Below are 14,604 nucleotides of genomic sequence, written 5' to 3'. Positions count from 1 at the left end.
TACTTGTAACAGAGCAGCCTGTTTTTCCTCAATACTGAAACAGCAGTTATACGTTAGGGGTGCAAGGGTTCACAAAATTCACGTCATGGTTTGATGCTTTTTTGAAGAAATATAAATATATATATATATATATATATATATATATATATATATATATATATATATATATATATATATATATATATATATATATATATATATTATTTTTTTTTAAACTTTTTACTTTGAACAATACCCTACTTTATAGGCAGTGGTTCTCAATGGGGTCCTTGAGGGGGTTCAGCTAAATTGTGTATATATTTAACCACTTTAACCCTATTGCCTAAATAGGCTATTTGGAAATGAAAGTAGTCGAAATGTGAACTTTATCATTGCATTCCTTTCAAAATGGGTGAGGTATGGTGCACCAGCTTAATATAATGTGTTGGTGTGACACTTATTTTAGTTATGCAATAAATAAATAAATCGAGAATATATTCGGTAGGGGTATTTTACATCCCGGCTTGTGTACAAAAATATCTTTGTTTATACAAATTGTAAAAACTGTAATGAATCTGTTCTCTAAGGTCAAAAGGCAATTAAATTAACTGGTTATCAATATATTATTGGCCTAGTAATTAACACTTTTTTGCGGTTATTATTTAGGCCATTACCGTGTGTGTGTGTGTGTGTGTGTGTGTGTGTGTGTGTGTGTGTGTGTGTGTGTGTGTGTGTGTGTGTGTGTGTGTGTGTGTGTGTGTGTGTGTGTGTGTGTGTGTGTGTGTGTGTGTGTGTGTGTGTGTGTGTGTGTGTGTGTGTGTGTGTGTGTGTGTGTGTGTGTGTGTGTGTGTGTGTGTGTGTGTGTGTGTGTGTGTGTGTGTGTGTGTGTGTGTGTGTGTGTGTGTGTGTGTGTGTGTGTGTGTGTGTGTGTGTGTGTGTGTGTGTGTGTGTGTGTGGCAAATGAACAGATGACACATTTCTCCATAAGAGTGAATATGTATATACTACTAATTGAATAAGTAAAATGATAGCGATACAAATAATGTCGAACATAGCCTAATTATTAATGCAACTTTTTGTTTCTTGTTTTAGTTCCTACCTAGCAACAGGTCAGGTGACCTTTCACCAGGAACTGATCACCTGGTTTCGCGCATTTTGGGAGGGTATAAAAGGCAGACCGACAGCATTTCCGCCTTCCCTGCTTCCACCTCTCTGAAGTCCCACCGGCCGCATCGCACCGCACCGCCATCTTACTTCACCATGTGCTCTGTTTTCTCCGCCGCTTCTCAAGCCCATCTAAACAAAATAAATGTCTCACGGGGAAACCGGACGGTGAACATCCGTCTAGCAGACTTCAATGTTCAGACTCTGGCAACTGTATTTAAGGTTTGTTCTTTTTTATATGACCGTAATGGAACATTCTAGCACTAACTATGAAGCCCATTAAGCTATGGCCCAGCAGGGCCTAGCCCTTTTCTGCCACGCTTTAGTAGCTTAGCTGCTTACTACAGCATGCAAGAAAGCCGGTCTACAAGCGTCTTGTGACCGTTTTTAGGCATGCTAATTTAGCATTTCTTTAATGTGTAGAGATTTGGACATTTTTGCCCATAATGCCTTGTCAAAAATGGACATGTCATGTTAAAAGAAAAGGATCAGCTAAACTAAAATAACTTTAGAACCCACTCATATATATATATATATGTATATATACATATAGGAATAGATTAGGAATCTACTTGTGTAATAAAGTAAGTTGAATTATATTCGACTAAACACATGGATAATTAATGCTAGCGTGGTCAACCCACGTGTTGGGCGGCCGGCCCGATGTGACTTTTCATTTGATTAATGAAGTGATTCCATAACTTCATTTACACTGGTTCTCAAACTTATATGTAGAGGACCCCCAAATTAATATGCATTTGGCTGTGGACCCGCATATAATAAATATCTTGTGCCAGGGACCCCTATAAAATAATTGTGGTTTTATGTTTGGATATTGTGTTTAGACTGATGGTAGTTCTTGATTTACCTACTGAGGCGCTAAAGTCTCTGCATTTGTAGTTTTACCGTGCTTACTTGTAGATGGGCCGATGTATAAAATGGGTTTAATTGTTTTTAACTGATGCTATATTAACACATTTAGGTGGGGACTCCCTGGAACCCCACTTTGAGAACCACTGACTTGGTACATTATGTAACATTAGACTTCGAGCAGTAATATTTTGAACCACAAACATTGCATATGCAGTAGTACTGCATCAGAGTAGTGTACTCTGATATGTGTGTGTATATATAACTGCACTGCTCTGCACTTGCAACAGACTCACAAAATGCATCAGACTATTTAGTATTTACACTGTAAAGCAGTTTAGCTAGCACTAACTTGCTCATACTACCCCATTTTTCTCCACTATTCGGTTTGTACAGGAGTGAAAGACCTATTTGAGACGGGGACTAAGAGAATGAAAGTAAAATGTGAAATTTTAAATCCTTTTCATCCCTCCATTTTCAGTTGGCTTCAACAACCATTTATCTTACGGCTGAAAATGGCGACGTGGTTGTGTCAGGAACCACTGGGTACATGGATGTGAGTCCAGAAAGAAGGTACGAAGTGTGTGGCGAGGAGGCTCCTGAAAACCAGCTGGCTGCTGCTGCAGCAGCAGCTCCACCACCACCATCTGCGCCTCATCGGCGCCTATTCCAAAGGCCTGCTGGAGGAGATGCACAGCCACTCCCACGCCAGCCAAAAACCTTTACCAAGTATGAAACCAAATAATATAAAGACTTGACCATATGAATTACATGTTTGTCAGTACAGTATACATGCCCTGAGAAATTGACCCATCATGTAGCTGGATATCCAAAAATGTGTAATTTCAAACATGCCAAAATTACTTTTTCTGAAACATTTAATATATTGTATTTCAATATGAAGAATTTCAAATGGTTCAATACCACCAATCTGAACATTTCTGATAAGTTTGTCCTTGTATGTTGGCCTATTCACCCCACCCTAATTTTAGATGATAGGAAACACTAAAAACACCCAATAATGGAGAACATTTTGGTCTACCATAATGAGTTTGTTTAGTAATGGGGGGGGGGGGGGATTTTGCGCTCTGCTCTTACGAATATACGGTAAGTTGATCTGTGAGTAACACCCACACTGTCTTTTTCTGTGAAAGGAGCATAATTATCGGCAGAGTGGAGAGAGGACGGCTCTTCACCGATGGTGGCTCCCTTCATATCTTGTTGCCAGAACAGGATCTCTCCATAGACATCGTGTCTGCCAAGGTCCGCGAAGAACTGAGTTTGGAGGAAGACGTGGTCCTCTGTCACCCGTCGGGGCAAAAGATAATTGATTCGAGCGCTTGCAGAAGTAAGTTATAGTATTTACGAAGTTGGACCATGACTATGGCTTGGTTGAATGCTTTGTTTGTAGTTCAGAACCTTTTGGGGTTTGAAATGTAACTCTGGATTTTTATTTAAACCGTTAAAGGTTTGACGAAATGAACGGAACATCTGTACAATTATGTATAAATGTAATAATTACCTTTGCTTAAAAATCCTATGGGGGGGGGGGGGGGGTGTTAAGGTCAAAACTCTAGGCTAAGCGTTGAGTGTAAGGATTGATAGCCAATGACATTCATTACAATTAAAAACTAATTTGAAAAAAAAAAAAAAGATTAGTCTCTTGGATACAAAATGCTTATTGATTACTGTTACATTCTTACTTCTGTAGCCCCAGCATTTTGGAAGAAGAACGCGTCCAAGATTGTCGCACTGCGGGAGAGCTCCTACAGTGACATGCAGGCGCGCAAGAGGAGGAGGTCAACGTAAGCATTTCCTCAATGCAGAGAACATCTATTGTCTTTGAATGTGATTAGTTTGGACTAGTAAGGTCATCCACAGAAGACAATAAGACAATAATACACTTCTCAGTAGCCCAAGAATGTATCAAGTTGGGTTTGCTATCCTAAACTAGTGACTACTAAAAGTTTGTCAGGGCACTTTTTCAGCAGGGAGCAAAATTGGGATGGATGTAGTGTGGTGGTCTGCATGCGTCACGCATTCACAGTTTAACCCTAAACTCATGGCTGGTGACTTCATCATCGGAGGAGACACTTGGTTCTTTATTCTCCCAAGAAAGGCCAAGGGGGTGGACTGAGAATTTGCATGGCACCTACATTGGGGAGAAAGATGTCTCAATCCATTTGTTTTCTTTCTTTCCCCAGACTTGGAGAAGAAGAAACAAGAGACAGAGTGGAGGAACTTGTCCTTGCGGCTGGAGAGCTCCCTGCCATCTCACAAGCGATCCAGGACCTCACACAATATGTCCAGGGTAATCGTGGGTCAACTGTGGCTTTGACCGAGGCACACATAATTGCAATCAAGAATTTCTTCAAGTGTTCCATGTGCACAGGTTTGTATGCTACATGTTACATATGTGCACAATTGCATTTAATACACAAATACAGTTATATTACTCATGTGGTAACATGTTAATCACGCCCGCCCCACCCTACATATTAAGGTTACTTTATGCACTCATACATTATTTGATTATAATGAGCTACACTTTCAGGGTCATTACCATTTTCATTGCTAAAGATCCAAACTCAAACTTTTTTCTTTATCTTTTAACTATGCATGTAGTCATTTGCTCATGTTAAGAATGTACTTTTGCAGGTTTACAAGGTTCACCCGAACATTGTCTAGCAAGTAGGCCTTTTTCACACAACCTACTTTATGGGGCAGTACACCATATTTACAGTACTTTTTACAGAAAAAGATTCAATGATGATTAATTATATTGGACTTACAAAAGTCCAACATAATAAAAAATGAAAAAACGCATAATATAGCAACACCAAGTCTTGAGTGGCTTTGATTGCTCTGTGGCTATTGAGCTCTGTTCTACACTATTTTGTAGTATTGAGGTGCAAATGGACAAGGTACTGATCAATTTCATGTTCTAATCGACAATTATTTTGAATATTTCAGAGGCAATGGAGATCCCAGTTGCCACCCCGTGCTGCCGCAGTATCGTAGGTTGCCGCAGGTGTGTGCAGCAGTGGCTGACCAGGGAGGACGGGTGCCCGAACGAGGACTGCCGGGACGGCACATTCAGGGACAGGTTTTTTGAGATGACTGGACTGGAAGAGGTTATCAATGCTTTTAGGAACATAATCCAGGATTAGTGTTGGGTTTCTTTTTGTGGGGCTGGCAGGGCTGGTCGGGTAGGCCAGTTTCGTGGGTGCCAGCCATGGCTGGATCTGGCCTGCCCGGCCGGCCGGGTCGGCAGTGTGAATGGCATGGGGGGGGGGGGTCTTAAAAAAGAAAATGGGGAGGTGGGGGTTGAACAACAGATGCAACAATTTGGAGAATGGGGCTGGCAGGGCTGGTCGGGTAGGCCAGTTTCGTGGGTGCCAGCCATGGCTGGATCTGGCCTGCCCGGCCGGCCGGGTCGGCAGTGTGAATGGCATGGGGGGGGGGGGTTCTTAAAAAAGAAAATGGGGAGGTGGGGGGTTGAACAGATGCAACAATTTGGGGAATTGGCAGAATAACTACATTTGGCAGAATTGGGATATAATTAAATGTATTGGGGAACCAGATGTGTAAAAAACGCCAGTGAAGAAAGTATACGGATCGCCCTGTGTGGCTGGCCCGGCTGGTATTGTGTGGCTATTTTGTGGGGCTGGCTGGGCTGGTCGGGTAGGCCAGTTTCGTGGGTGCCAGCCATGGCTGGATCTGGCCTGCCTGGCCGGCCGGGTCGGCAGTGTGAATGGCATGGGGAGGTGGGGGTTGAACGACACACGCAACAATTTGGGGAATTGGCAGAATGACTAAATTTGGGAGAATTGGCAGAATGACTAAATTTGGTAGAATTGTGATATAATTAAATGTATTGGGGAAACAAATGTGTAAAAAAACGCCAGTGAAGAAAGTAAACAGATCGCCCTGTGTGGCTGGCCCGGCTGGTATTGTGGTTTGTGTGCTGAGGCCACAGTTTGACTTTACTCAAGAGATGTTCTTTCCCTAAATGTTTGTCTAGACTTGGGTATTCTAGTCATTTACAAAAGAGTTGTTTTAACCCAATTCTTTATTGGCAAGTGTTTTGTTTTTGTAATATGCATTTTAAAAAAATGTTTTATGGTACTGAACAGTGTTTTAAAGTGCTGTCATGTTCGTTTACCTCTGTGCCGTCATGTTATGCTGCTTGTTATCTGTGTTTATGATATAATATTCAGCAGGTGGTCCTGAACAGTGTTTTAGTTAATCGATCACTCAAATAATCAGCATGAGCTGATAATGCTGATAATGGCATGTGGTGCCATCAGCTGTGTCTGAAAAATAAAACGTTAAAAAAAAAGGTTGACTCTTCTCTCTGTGGTAAAATGTTTAATTAATGTATTATCATTGTATAATCTGTATACATTTTATAATCTGTGTTCTATTCTTTCACCAATATTATGATTGTGTAGTACCAGTCTCAACTACATGATGTATATGGGTTTGTAAAATAGAACAAGTATTTGCAAGAGAAATTCAGCTAACTAAAACACTGTCCACACACACAAATTTTACAGTGGAAAGTGTGTGTTGGTGGTAGTCATACACCTTGGGTTGGCTTAGGTCAAATATAAACTATGGTCAGTAGTAGCCCTACGACACCTAACAGTGGGAAGCAGCTGCAACTAGCCTACATAATGTAACCCATGTCTAAATTAAAAGGACAATAGAGTGGCTATGTTTAATCAAGTCTATCAGATCTATCTCAGACATATATAAATGCAGTTCAATACAACGTCTGCAAAGGGGATTTTAAAGCCAATAGAAAGCCTATGGCTTGTTTCCCATTGGGGTCCTTTGTACTGAATTCATCGAAACATTTAATGACAGACAAATATACAATACTAAACATATAAACAGCTTAGAAATCAAAGACATATGTACAGTAAACAGTTTGGCGGGGCAGGCATTGACTTTTTAACCTGTTTTATTGATATAGATACAGATAGGATAGATACATCTGTCCATCTGTCTAACATTAGCCATACTAATATTTATGTTATAATCGTGCAGCCTACAGCAGTGATTCTCAACCATTTGAATACCAAGGACCCCCAGTTTGATATGCATCAGGCCACGGACCCCCATTTGATACAATTTTGATCTCTTGGACCCCCAATCTATACCATCAGGGTTAATTTAACTCTGAGAGCATACAAATGGACCCTGGACCCATTTGATTCCATTTGTACATTCAGAGTTACAGACACATAAGGGCCTACCAGTCTCAACTGTGTTAGATTATAGCACCAACTAACGATGTCTGCTTTCAAATAGGCCCACTAATGGCCAACTGAACATTTTTAACCCAACTGTATAATGACTGTTTTTGAAATCCCCAGCAGTTACAAAGGTTGTTTTTCTCCTTGCAACACTATTAGGAATCAGATATATCAAGAGGCATACATGTACTTTAGCCAATCTATTTAATTTAGACATCAGCTTTTTCATCCAAAATGTGTTGGCTTTAGTTGCAGTATGATTAATAGTAATACAACCTGACGACTTTAAGTCATACAGTGTGTACCAGCCATGGCAATCGAGGAAACCGAAAAGAACAGATCTGCCCAGAGTGAGATGTGAACCTCTTAACTGTGGGAGGTAGTTGATATTGTATTGGTAGGAGGTGGCACCAGAAGAGCCACGGTAGAACATTGAAGCGGCCATCGCCTGGTGGTCAAATCTGGGATTGCAATAGTTCTACATTTAAAACGCCACTGCGCATGCTTCTACCGTTTGAAACCCACAGGTTGTCGAGGCGCAACGCTATTGATTCTCACCAGTAGAATATGTAAAATGTATTGAATGAATTCAAAACCTGTAAAATGACATCCTGCACATTGCCGTGGCCCGTGGGTATGCACATCAGCTCTGGATTTTGCATTAGCCTACTTTATTATTTTTTACACAAATAATGCCAAAAAAGAGGGAGATATTTAACCAGAGCTCTAATCATAATGATTAGAGCCCTATTTGTTCTCTACTGGTTTAACAATTCCCCTCTTTTTTTGGCGTTATTGACCATATAATGCAAGAGGTTATTTGTGTTTGTGTAACTTGTAATCAATGAACAACCAAACGTCCAGACTCCAGTGCGCAATGGAGGGGAGAGATTGAGCGCGATCGTTCATGTGATTATTCCAAAAGTATTACAATTATGACAAACATAGGCTACAACCGTATGTAACCATTTGTAAGGAATGATCCCACCACGGGCACTGTGTGCCATAGGGCAGGGTCTGAATATTGTAGCGTATTATACATCCAAGTTCATTTCCAGCCAGTTGTAAGACTCGATTTAAAATTACTACTGCAATATCAACATTGTTACATTTGGACACCTGGATTTCCTAGGTCTATATCCTTCTATGTAGGCCTACTGTAGACAGAGTAGACAGACAGACAGACAGACAGACAGACAGACAGCGGTCAGAGACGCACCAGTACCACCGAGTGCTAGTATGGAGCTGCTTGCGTCTTTGAACAGTTCACACAGTGAGCAAAACTTGGGGAGCCCGATTTGGGGGCTACGCAAACAGGGACTATTAATTAACCATGCTACAAGTAAATAATATAACACACATTTTGGGTGAAAAGGCGCATGTGTAAATGAAAATAAAATAATATATTGGCTATAATCAAGTCCACTTATCAATCTGTCGTATAAGTCCGTCCGTCCGTCTGTCCATCCAGACAGACAGACAGACACCGAATATTGATAAGCTCTGATGTACCAGTCCAAAGTTGCATTGTATCTTTTGTATTGATAGTATTCACGTTTTGTTTATACCGATTCTGAAACACTTGATGACAATGAGTGGCTTCATTTAAAAAAAATTGTTTTAGGTTACTGACTGCATTAGATAGATAGATAGATAGATAGATAGCACCGGGAGCGCACGTATGGTGACGACCTGCTGAGCTTTATAAGGCTGCTTCATCGTTGCAGACGTCACGGCAGTGCTTTCTACGGGCGGCACCTTGGACGAGTGGGCATTAGGGACATGTGGGCACTTGGAAGAGTGGGCACTTAGGGGTGGAGAAGAGTGGGCGCTAGGGAAATCTGGGCACCAGGAAGACTGGGCACCGGGAAAACTGGTGTTAATAATCATTGTTAATAAATAATTCAATCTCACAGGCAGTGCACATAGTACCCACTCTTCCTGGTGACCCCCAGATGTCCCTAGTGCCCACCTATGCTGTATCCGATTAAAACGTCAGCAGAGATGTAATTTCGATGGTTCAATGAGTAGCGACGCCTATAGCTCTCAAGTCTCAACCCAACTTTCCAAGTTCGAATTATATAGGTAGATTTGTTTCTGTTTTCCTATTCCGTAATATTGCTATTAATTAATCATGCTGCAACTAAATAATATAAATATAACACACATTTTGGATGAAAATGTCTAAATGAAAAGAAGAGAATCACGTAGGCCTATATCTGCCCGTCCGTCCCTCCGTCCGTCCGTCCGACAGACAGACAGACAGACAGACAGACAGACAGATATAGATCTGTCTGTCTTCTTATTGACGTAACCATGGTAAATATAATTAGCTTGCATAATGTTAATAGCCTAATATAATAATATAGCCTATCATAATTATGTTTATGTTATAACCGTGTAGCCTACAGTATAATATATTTCTATTATCTATCTATCTTTATCTATCTATCTATCTATCTATCTATCTATCTATATATATGTCCATCTGTCTAACATTGATGTAGCCATAGTAATGTTATAATCATGTAGCCTACGGTATAATAAATTTATATTTAATATATATATATATACACTTTTATTTTTAAGTACTAAATCTACTTCCGCTTCTGGTCTTGTCTTTACAGTATCTTTGATTAAGATCGAGAAATGAAAGAATGAAAAATCAAAACCCTGTTTACTTATGTTTCATTTTTTATTTTTTATTGAAGAATGAAAAATTAAAGACGGGAGCGAAACTAACGTAACTTGTTTTAAAATGAAAAATGAAAAATGAAACACGGGAGCGAACGGGAGCGAAAGAACCGACGCGACCCTAAATGAAAAATGAAAAATGAAAAATGAACGCAACGGGCGGATTTCTGTTTGTGGTTTGCATAAGAAATTCCAACTGCCAGGACGTACACTACCTGCAGATAGACTGCCTATGTTATCACTAGAAAAGTGATATAAAGTTGGATTACTTCGCAGAAGCCAAAGCTCATTACATGCCCAAAGCCATTCATAATAAATTGCTCATCATTAGAACAAAATTTCATGATGGCTGTGTGTGCACAGCCGGCACGCCCTGTTTATGTTTTAACATTAAATAAGACCGATATGAAAACCCAAAATAGTGTAAATAGAGTTTAGTTCTAAAGTATTTACCACTGTGCCTACTGTATGTACCTTAGGCCCCTGCTGTGCAGTGGTCATCTTCATTAATATGATTTTTCAAAGGATTTAAGCTCACAGAGAGTTGCATCAGCAACTTTGAGAGAGAGAGAGAGAGAGAGAGAGAGAGAGAGAGAGAGAGAGAGAGAGAGAGAGAGAAATACATAAGTAAACCAAGAATCTGATAATAAACTAATACAAAAGTAAACCAAGAACCTATCATCAGCCTGTACATTGAAACTATACACACCATAGGGTGCCAGGTCAACAATGACCTGGCATCTGTCTAGTACATAACATGCTATCTAAGTTCGCTATTTTTACTACAGTCGAGAGGCTGTGCTACCGGGCGTATGCGGGCAATGCCCAAAAAGTCACATTGCGTTAAGGAGAACTCCTTCTAACGCTATAGGGACCAGAGCTAGTCCAGACCAATCTGGACAAGCTCCCTGAATCTATGATTTTCCTCCCAATCATAACATTGTATTTGTCCCAGTGAACCTGGTGCTGTGTGGCAGACGAGGAGCTGAGAAGACTTCCGCAGCCAACGCCATTCTGGGTCAAACCAAAGACAGCCCGGGGTCTGGCCCCTCTACAGAGTGTGTGCAGAGACAGGAGGAGGTGTGTGGGCGCTGGGTGAACCTGGTGGACCTGCCTGCCTTGTGTGAAACATCTATGGACACATTTATGTACAATGCATGGAGATGTGTCTCTCTCTGTGATCCTGAGGGCGTCCATGCCTTCCTTCTGGCCGTTCCTCTGGGTCCCCTCACCGATGAAGACAAGACAGAGTTACAGAGCATCCAGGATGTAGTCGGCTCTGAGGTCAATGACTTCACCATGGTTCTGCATACTGTAGAGTCTGATTCAGCCACTCCAGAAGCTGAAGACACAGACATTCAGACCCGTGGAAACCAGTCCTTTGTCTTCAACATTAAGAACAGCACACAAGTTCCTTGGAAGTTGTTGGATGCTGTAGAAAATATGAGACCCCAGGAGGATAGACCACCCTGCTTCACAACAGAAATGTTGTTTAAGGCCCAGATAAAACTCATCACCGAGCTTAAAAAGTTTAAAAAAAGCAGCACCAGTGAGTATTTCGTTTTTTTGGCTTTTGTGTGTCATCATGCATCTCTTGTGCATATTAATACTCTGTTGAAAAAAAATATCTGCTTTTAAAAAGTGAGACAGAAAAAAAAAGTGAGACCACTGCACTACATCCAAATCTCTTGGATACCGTATGAGAAAAATGCACATTATTTAATAGGCATTGTTTTGCACCTTCCCTCTCCAGTCAGTCTGATTATCCAGCAACTACTGTACAAGTACCACTAGTAAAAGGATCCTAAGTAAACTCTGGTACACTCTGTGCTAGATCAAAACTGCTTTCTCTGTCTGTGCAGCTTGAACATACAATGAGCTGCAGAGTATCATTACTTTAAGAATCACCTTTGCATAAATGTAAAGGTGTTTTACAAACCACCAAAAAAAAAACCTGTCATTGTTCCTTTTAACCTTTTCTTGGTTTGAATCAAATGGCACTGTCCTGGCAAAAAATAAAGGACACATACAAATACATAATTCAGTTGAGCATTTTTAACAATGTAACAATTGTACTAGTAATTCAATATCTCTTGAAATTTCAGGTGATGATGACAATCAGAGCAGCGACTGCCTCAGGATGGTGCTGGTGGGGAAGACTGGCAATGGAAAAAGTGCCTCAGGAAACACTATTCTGGGTCAGAAGAAGATGTTTAAATCGATAGGCTATCAAAAGTCTGTCACCAAGTGGTGCGAAAAAGCACACGGCGAGGTAGACGGCCGTCCCGTTGTTGTGGTCGACACACCTGGTTTGTTTGATACAAGTCTGTCCCAGGAAGAGGTTTGTCAGGAGATCACAAAATGCATCAGTATGCTGGCCCCAGGGCCTCATGTGTTCCTGTTGGTGGTTCCAATTGGCCGACTCACATCAGAGGATGAAGAGTCATTGAAGCTGATCCGGGAAGCCTTTGGAAAGAATTCCAAGAATTTCACCATCATTCTTTTCTCAGGAGGAGACAATTTAGAGCATGACGAACAGTCCATTGAGGACTACATCAGTAAGGGTTGTGATGATTCATTCAAGAAGCTGATTGCTGACTGTGGAGGAAGGTACCACGTCTTCAACAACCACGTTCAAGACGACCCAAAACAAGTCAGAGATCTGCTGGCGAAGGTTCAGAAGATGGTGAAGGAGAACGGAGGGGGATGCTACACCACTGAGATGTTCCAGGAAGCTGAAGAAGCCATTAAAAAACAAATGGAGAAGATCCTAAAAGAGAAAGAAGACGAGAAGAAGAGAGAGGTGGAGGACCTGAACAGAAAACATGAAGAAGAAATGCAAGCAATGAAAACAAGGATGGAAAATCAGAAAGAAGACATTGAAAAAGAGATAAAGGAAAAAGAGGATTCCTTTAAGAAAGCGCTGGAAGAGAAAGAGAAAGAACGGAAGAAAGTAGAAGAGGAGAACGAAAAAAGGAAGGTGGAAGACGAAATCAAACGAAACAAGTGGAAAGAAACAATTGAGACCTTGGAGAGAGATGAAAAGGAAAAAATGACAAAACAAAAAGAGGCTTGGGAGAACGAAAGAAAAGGATGGTGGGATAAGAGACGCCAGGACGATGAAGAAAGAGAGATGAAAATAAAAAGCCTTCAGGAAGCGTTTGAAAATGAAATGGAAAATCACGAGAAGAAAAGAAGAGAAGAGGATCAAAAGAGACAAGAAGAAGAAGCGGGACTTCTTGGAAAACTGAGTGGGTGGGTGGCCAACTTGGAGCAGAAATTCAAAGACGAGGCCAGAAAAGAAGCGGAAGAGGAATTCAATGAATTCAAAGGAAAACACGAGAAGGAGTTAAAAGACACATGCATCATCCTCTGAGATCATTAATACACATTTAAAAAGCATTCATAACAACATTCTGTGTGACTGATTATATTATACTCATCAGTCAGTGATGTCAAATGTAATGTACAAACCATGACTAACAGTTGTTTTGCTGTCTACAATGGCTTTTATGGTAACTTGATGGTCACCATGTCCCTGTGAACTCTATTCTGGTTCATTAGTAAAGCTTTATCTTGAACTATGTGGTAAAACTTTGTATTGATTATGTAAAGCTCACAACAACTTGCAGATCTGCTATTTAACTAGGTGGACTCATCTGGTGATTAGACTGAAAGAACGAGCCCAATCGATGGTCTTGAAGGGCGGATCCAAACCCAGGCGCAGGATTCCAGCGCCGCTTCCTATTGCTTCACCAATCTATGTCCCCGCCTCCCCTCCCCCCCCCCCCCTGTGCACGGAGCACGCTGACGTCACCAAATTTAGAGCGACGCCCCTCTGCACTCTGATTGGTTAGGAGATAACAAGGTCCTAAGACCAGCGTTCCTGCAAGGTTCTCCCAGCCTTTTTTTCTTTTGAAACAGGGCTTCCGAGGCTATCTGGTGATTGACTCCATCGACCATGAAGCTGAATCACCAGTCAACAGATATCTCTCCTCCTGACTTTGACATCTTTATTGATTATTAACATAGCCTGTGTACTTTCTTATCTATGTATTATTGATTATTAACATAGCCTATGTCCTTTCTTATCTATGTATTATTGATTATTAACATAGCCTATGTCCTTTCTTATCTATGTATTATTGATTATTAACATAGCCTATGTCCTTTCTTATCTATGTATTATTGATTATTAACATAGCCTATGTCCTTTCTTATCTATGTATTATTGATTATTAACATAGCCTATGTCCTTTCTTATCTATGTATTATTGATTATTAACATAATTATGTCCTTTCTTATCTATGTGTAAGATACAGTAGTGATGCCTCCAAACACCAGCAGTCTCTGATTTTGATAGAATTTCCATGGATAAAGTTGTGGATAATGTACTACTTACTGCCTTAGTAGTGTAGGGGTGGGTGACCTTTTATTTGTTACCAGTTTGTTCTGTTTTTATCAGCTTTTTCTAGGTAAGATACTTGTATTTTCAGTTTTCTTCATGATAGGTAAGAATAGGATTTCGTTTTTTGTATTTGATAGTTTATGGTCATGGTCCCACCCTGAGGTAATAATGTCCTCCTGCTTTGTTACAAATATAAAATAAATCCTTGTCTTTTGGGTTTTTAA

At 40.6% G+C, this 14,604-nt stretch overlaps 2 protein-coding genes across 4 annotated transcripts in view; both read left to right on the top strand.

The window, feature by feature from the left end:
* LOC308100257 (uncharacterized protein) overlaps positions 1–14,604 on the top strand; it is a 48,049-nt gene extending 33,445 nt beyond the window's left edge. For 2 of the 3 annotated variants that reach the window (XM_080449230.1, XM_080449229.1), the window contains exons 3-4: positions 10,927–11,520; positions 12,077–13,869. In XM_080449230.1, coding sequence (XP_080305356.1) covers positions 10,927–11,520; positions 12,077–13,347 — 1,865 coding nt within the window. In that variant the 3' untranslated portion in view covers positions 13,348–13,869. Of the gene's footprint in view, positions 1–10,926; positions 11,521–12,076; positions 13,870–13,895 lie in introns of those variants that run through there. The other variant, XR_013934426.1, reaches the window with a different exon arrangement.
* On the top strand, positions 388–5,183 carry LOC308100010 (uncharacterized protein; the record flags this gene model as incomplete). Its single annotated transcript, XM_080448909.1, has 7 exons — positions 388–396; positions 1,072–1,365; positions 2,495–2,742; positions 3,168–3,361; positions 3,725–3,818; positions 4,218–4,405; positions 4,987–5,183. The coding sequence occupies 7 exons, from the start codon at positions 388–390 to the stop codon at positions 5,181–5,183; spliced, it is 1,224 nt and encodes a 407-aa protein (XP_080305035.1).

The sequence above is a fragment of the Gymnoscopelus braueri genome (genome assembly GCF_963280865.1).
Source record: "Gymnoscopelus braueri genome assembly, chromosome: 14".
Lineage (NCBI taxonomy): Eukaryota > Metazoa > Chordata > Actinopteri > Myctophiformes > Myctophidae > Gymnoscopelus > Gymnoscopelus braueri.
This window is presented reverse-complemented; position numbering and strand designations above follow the sequence as displayed.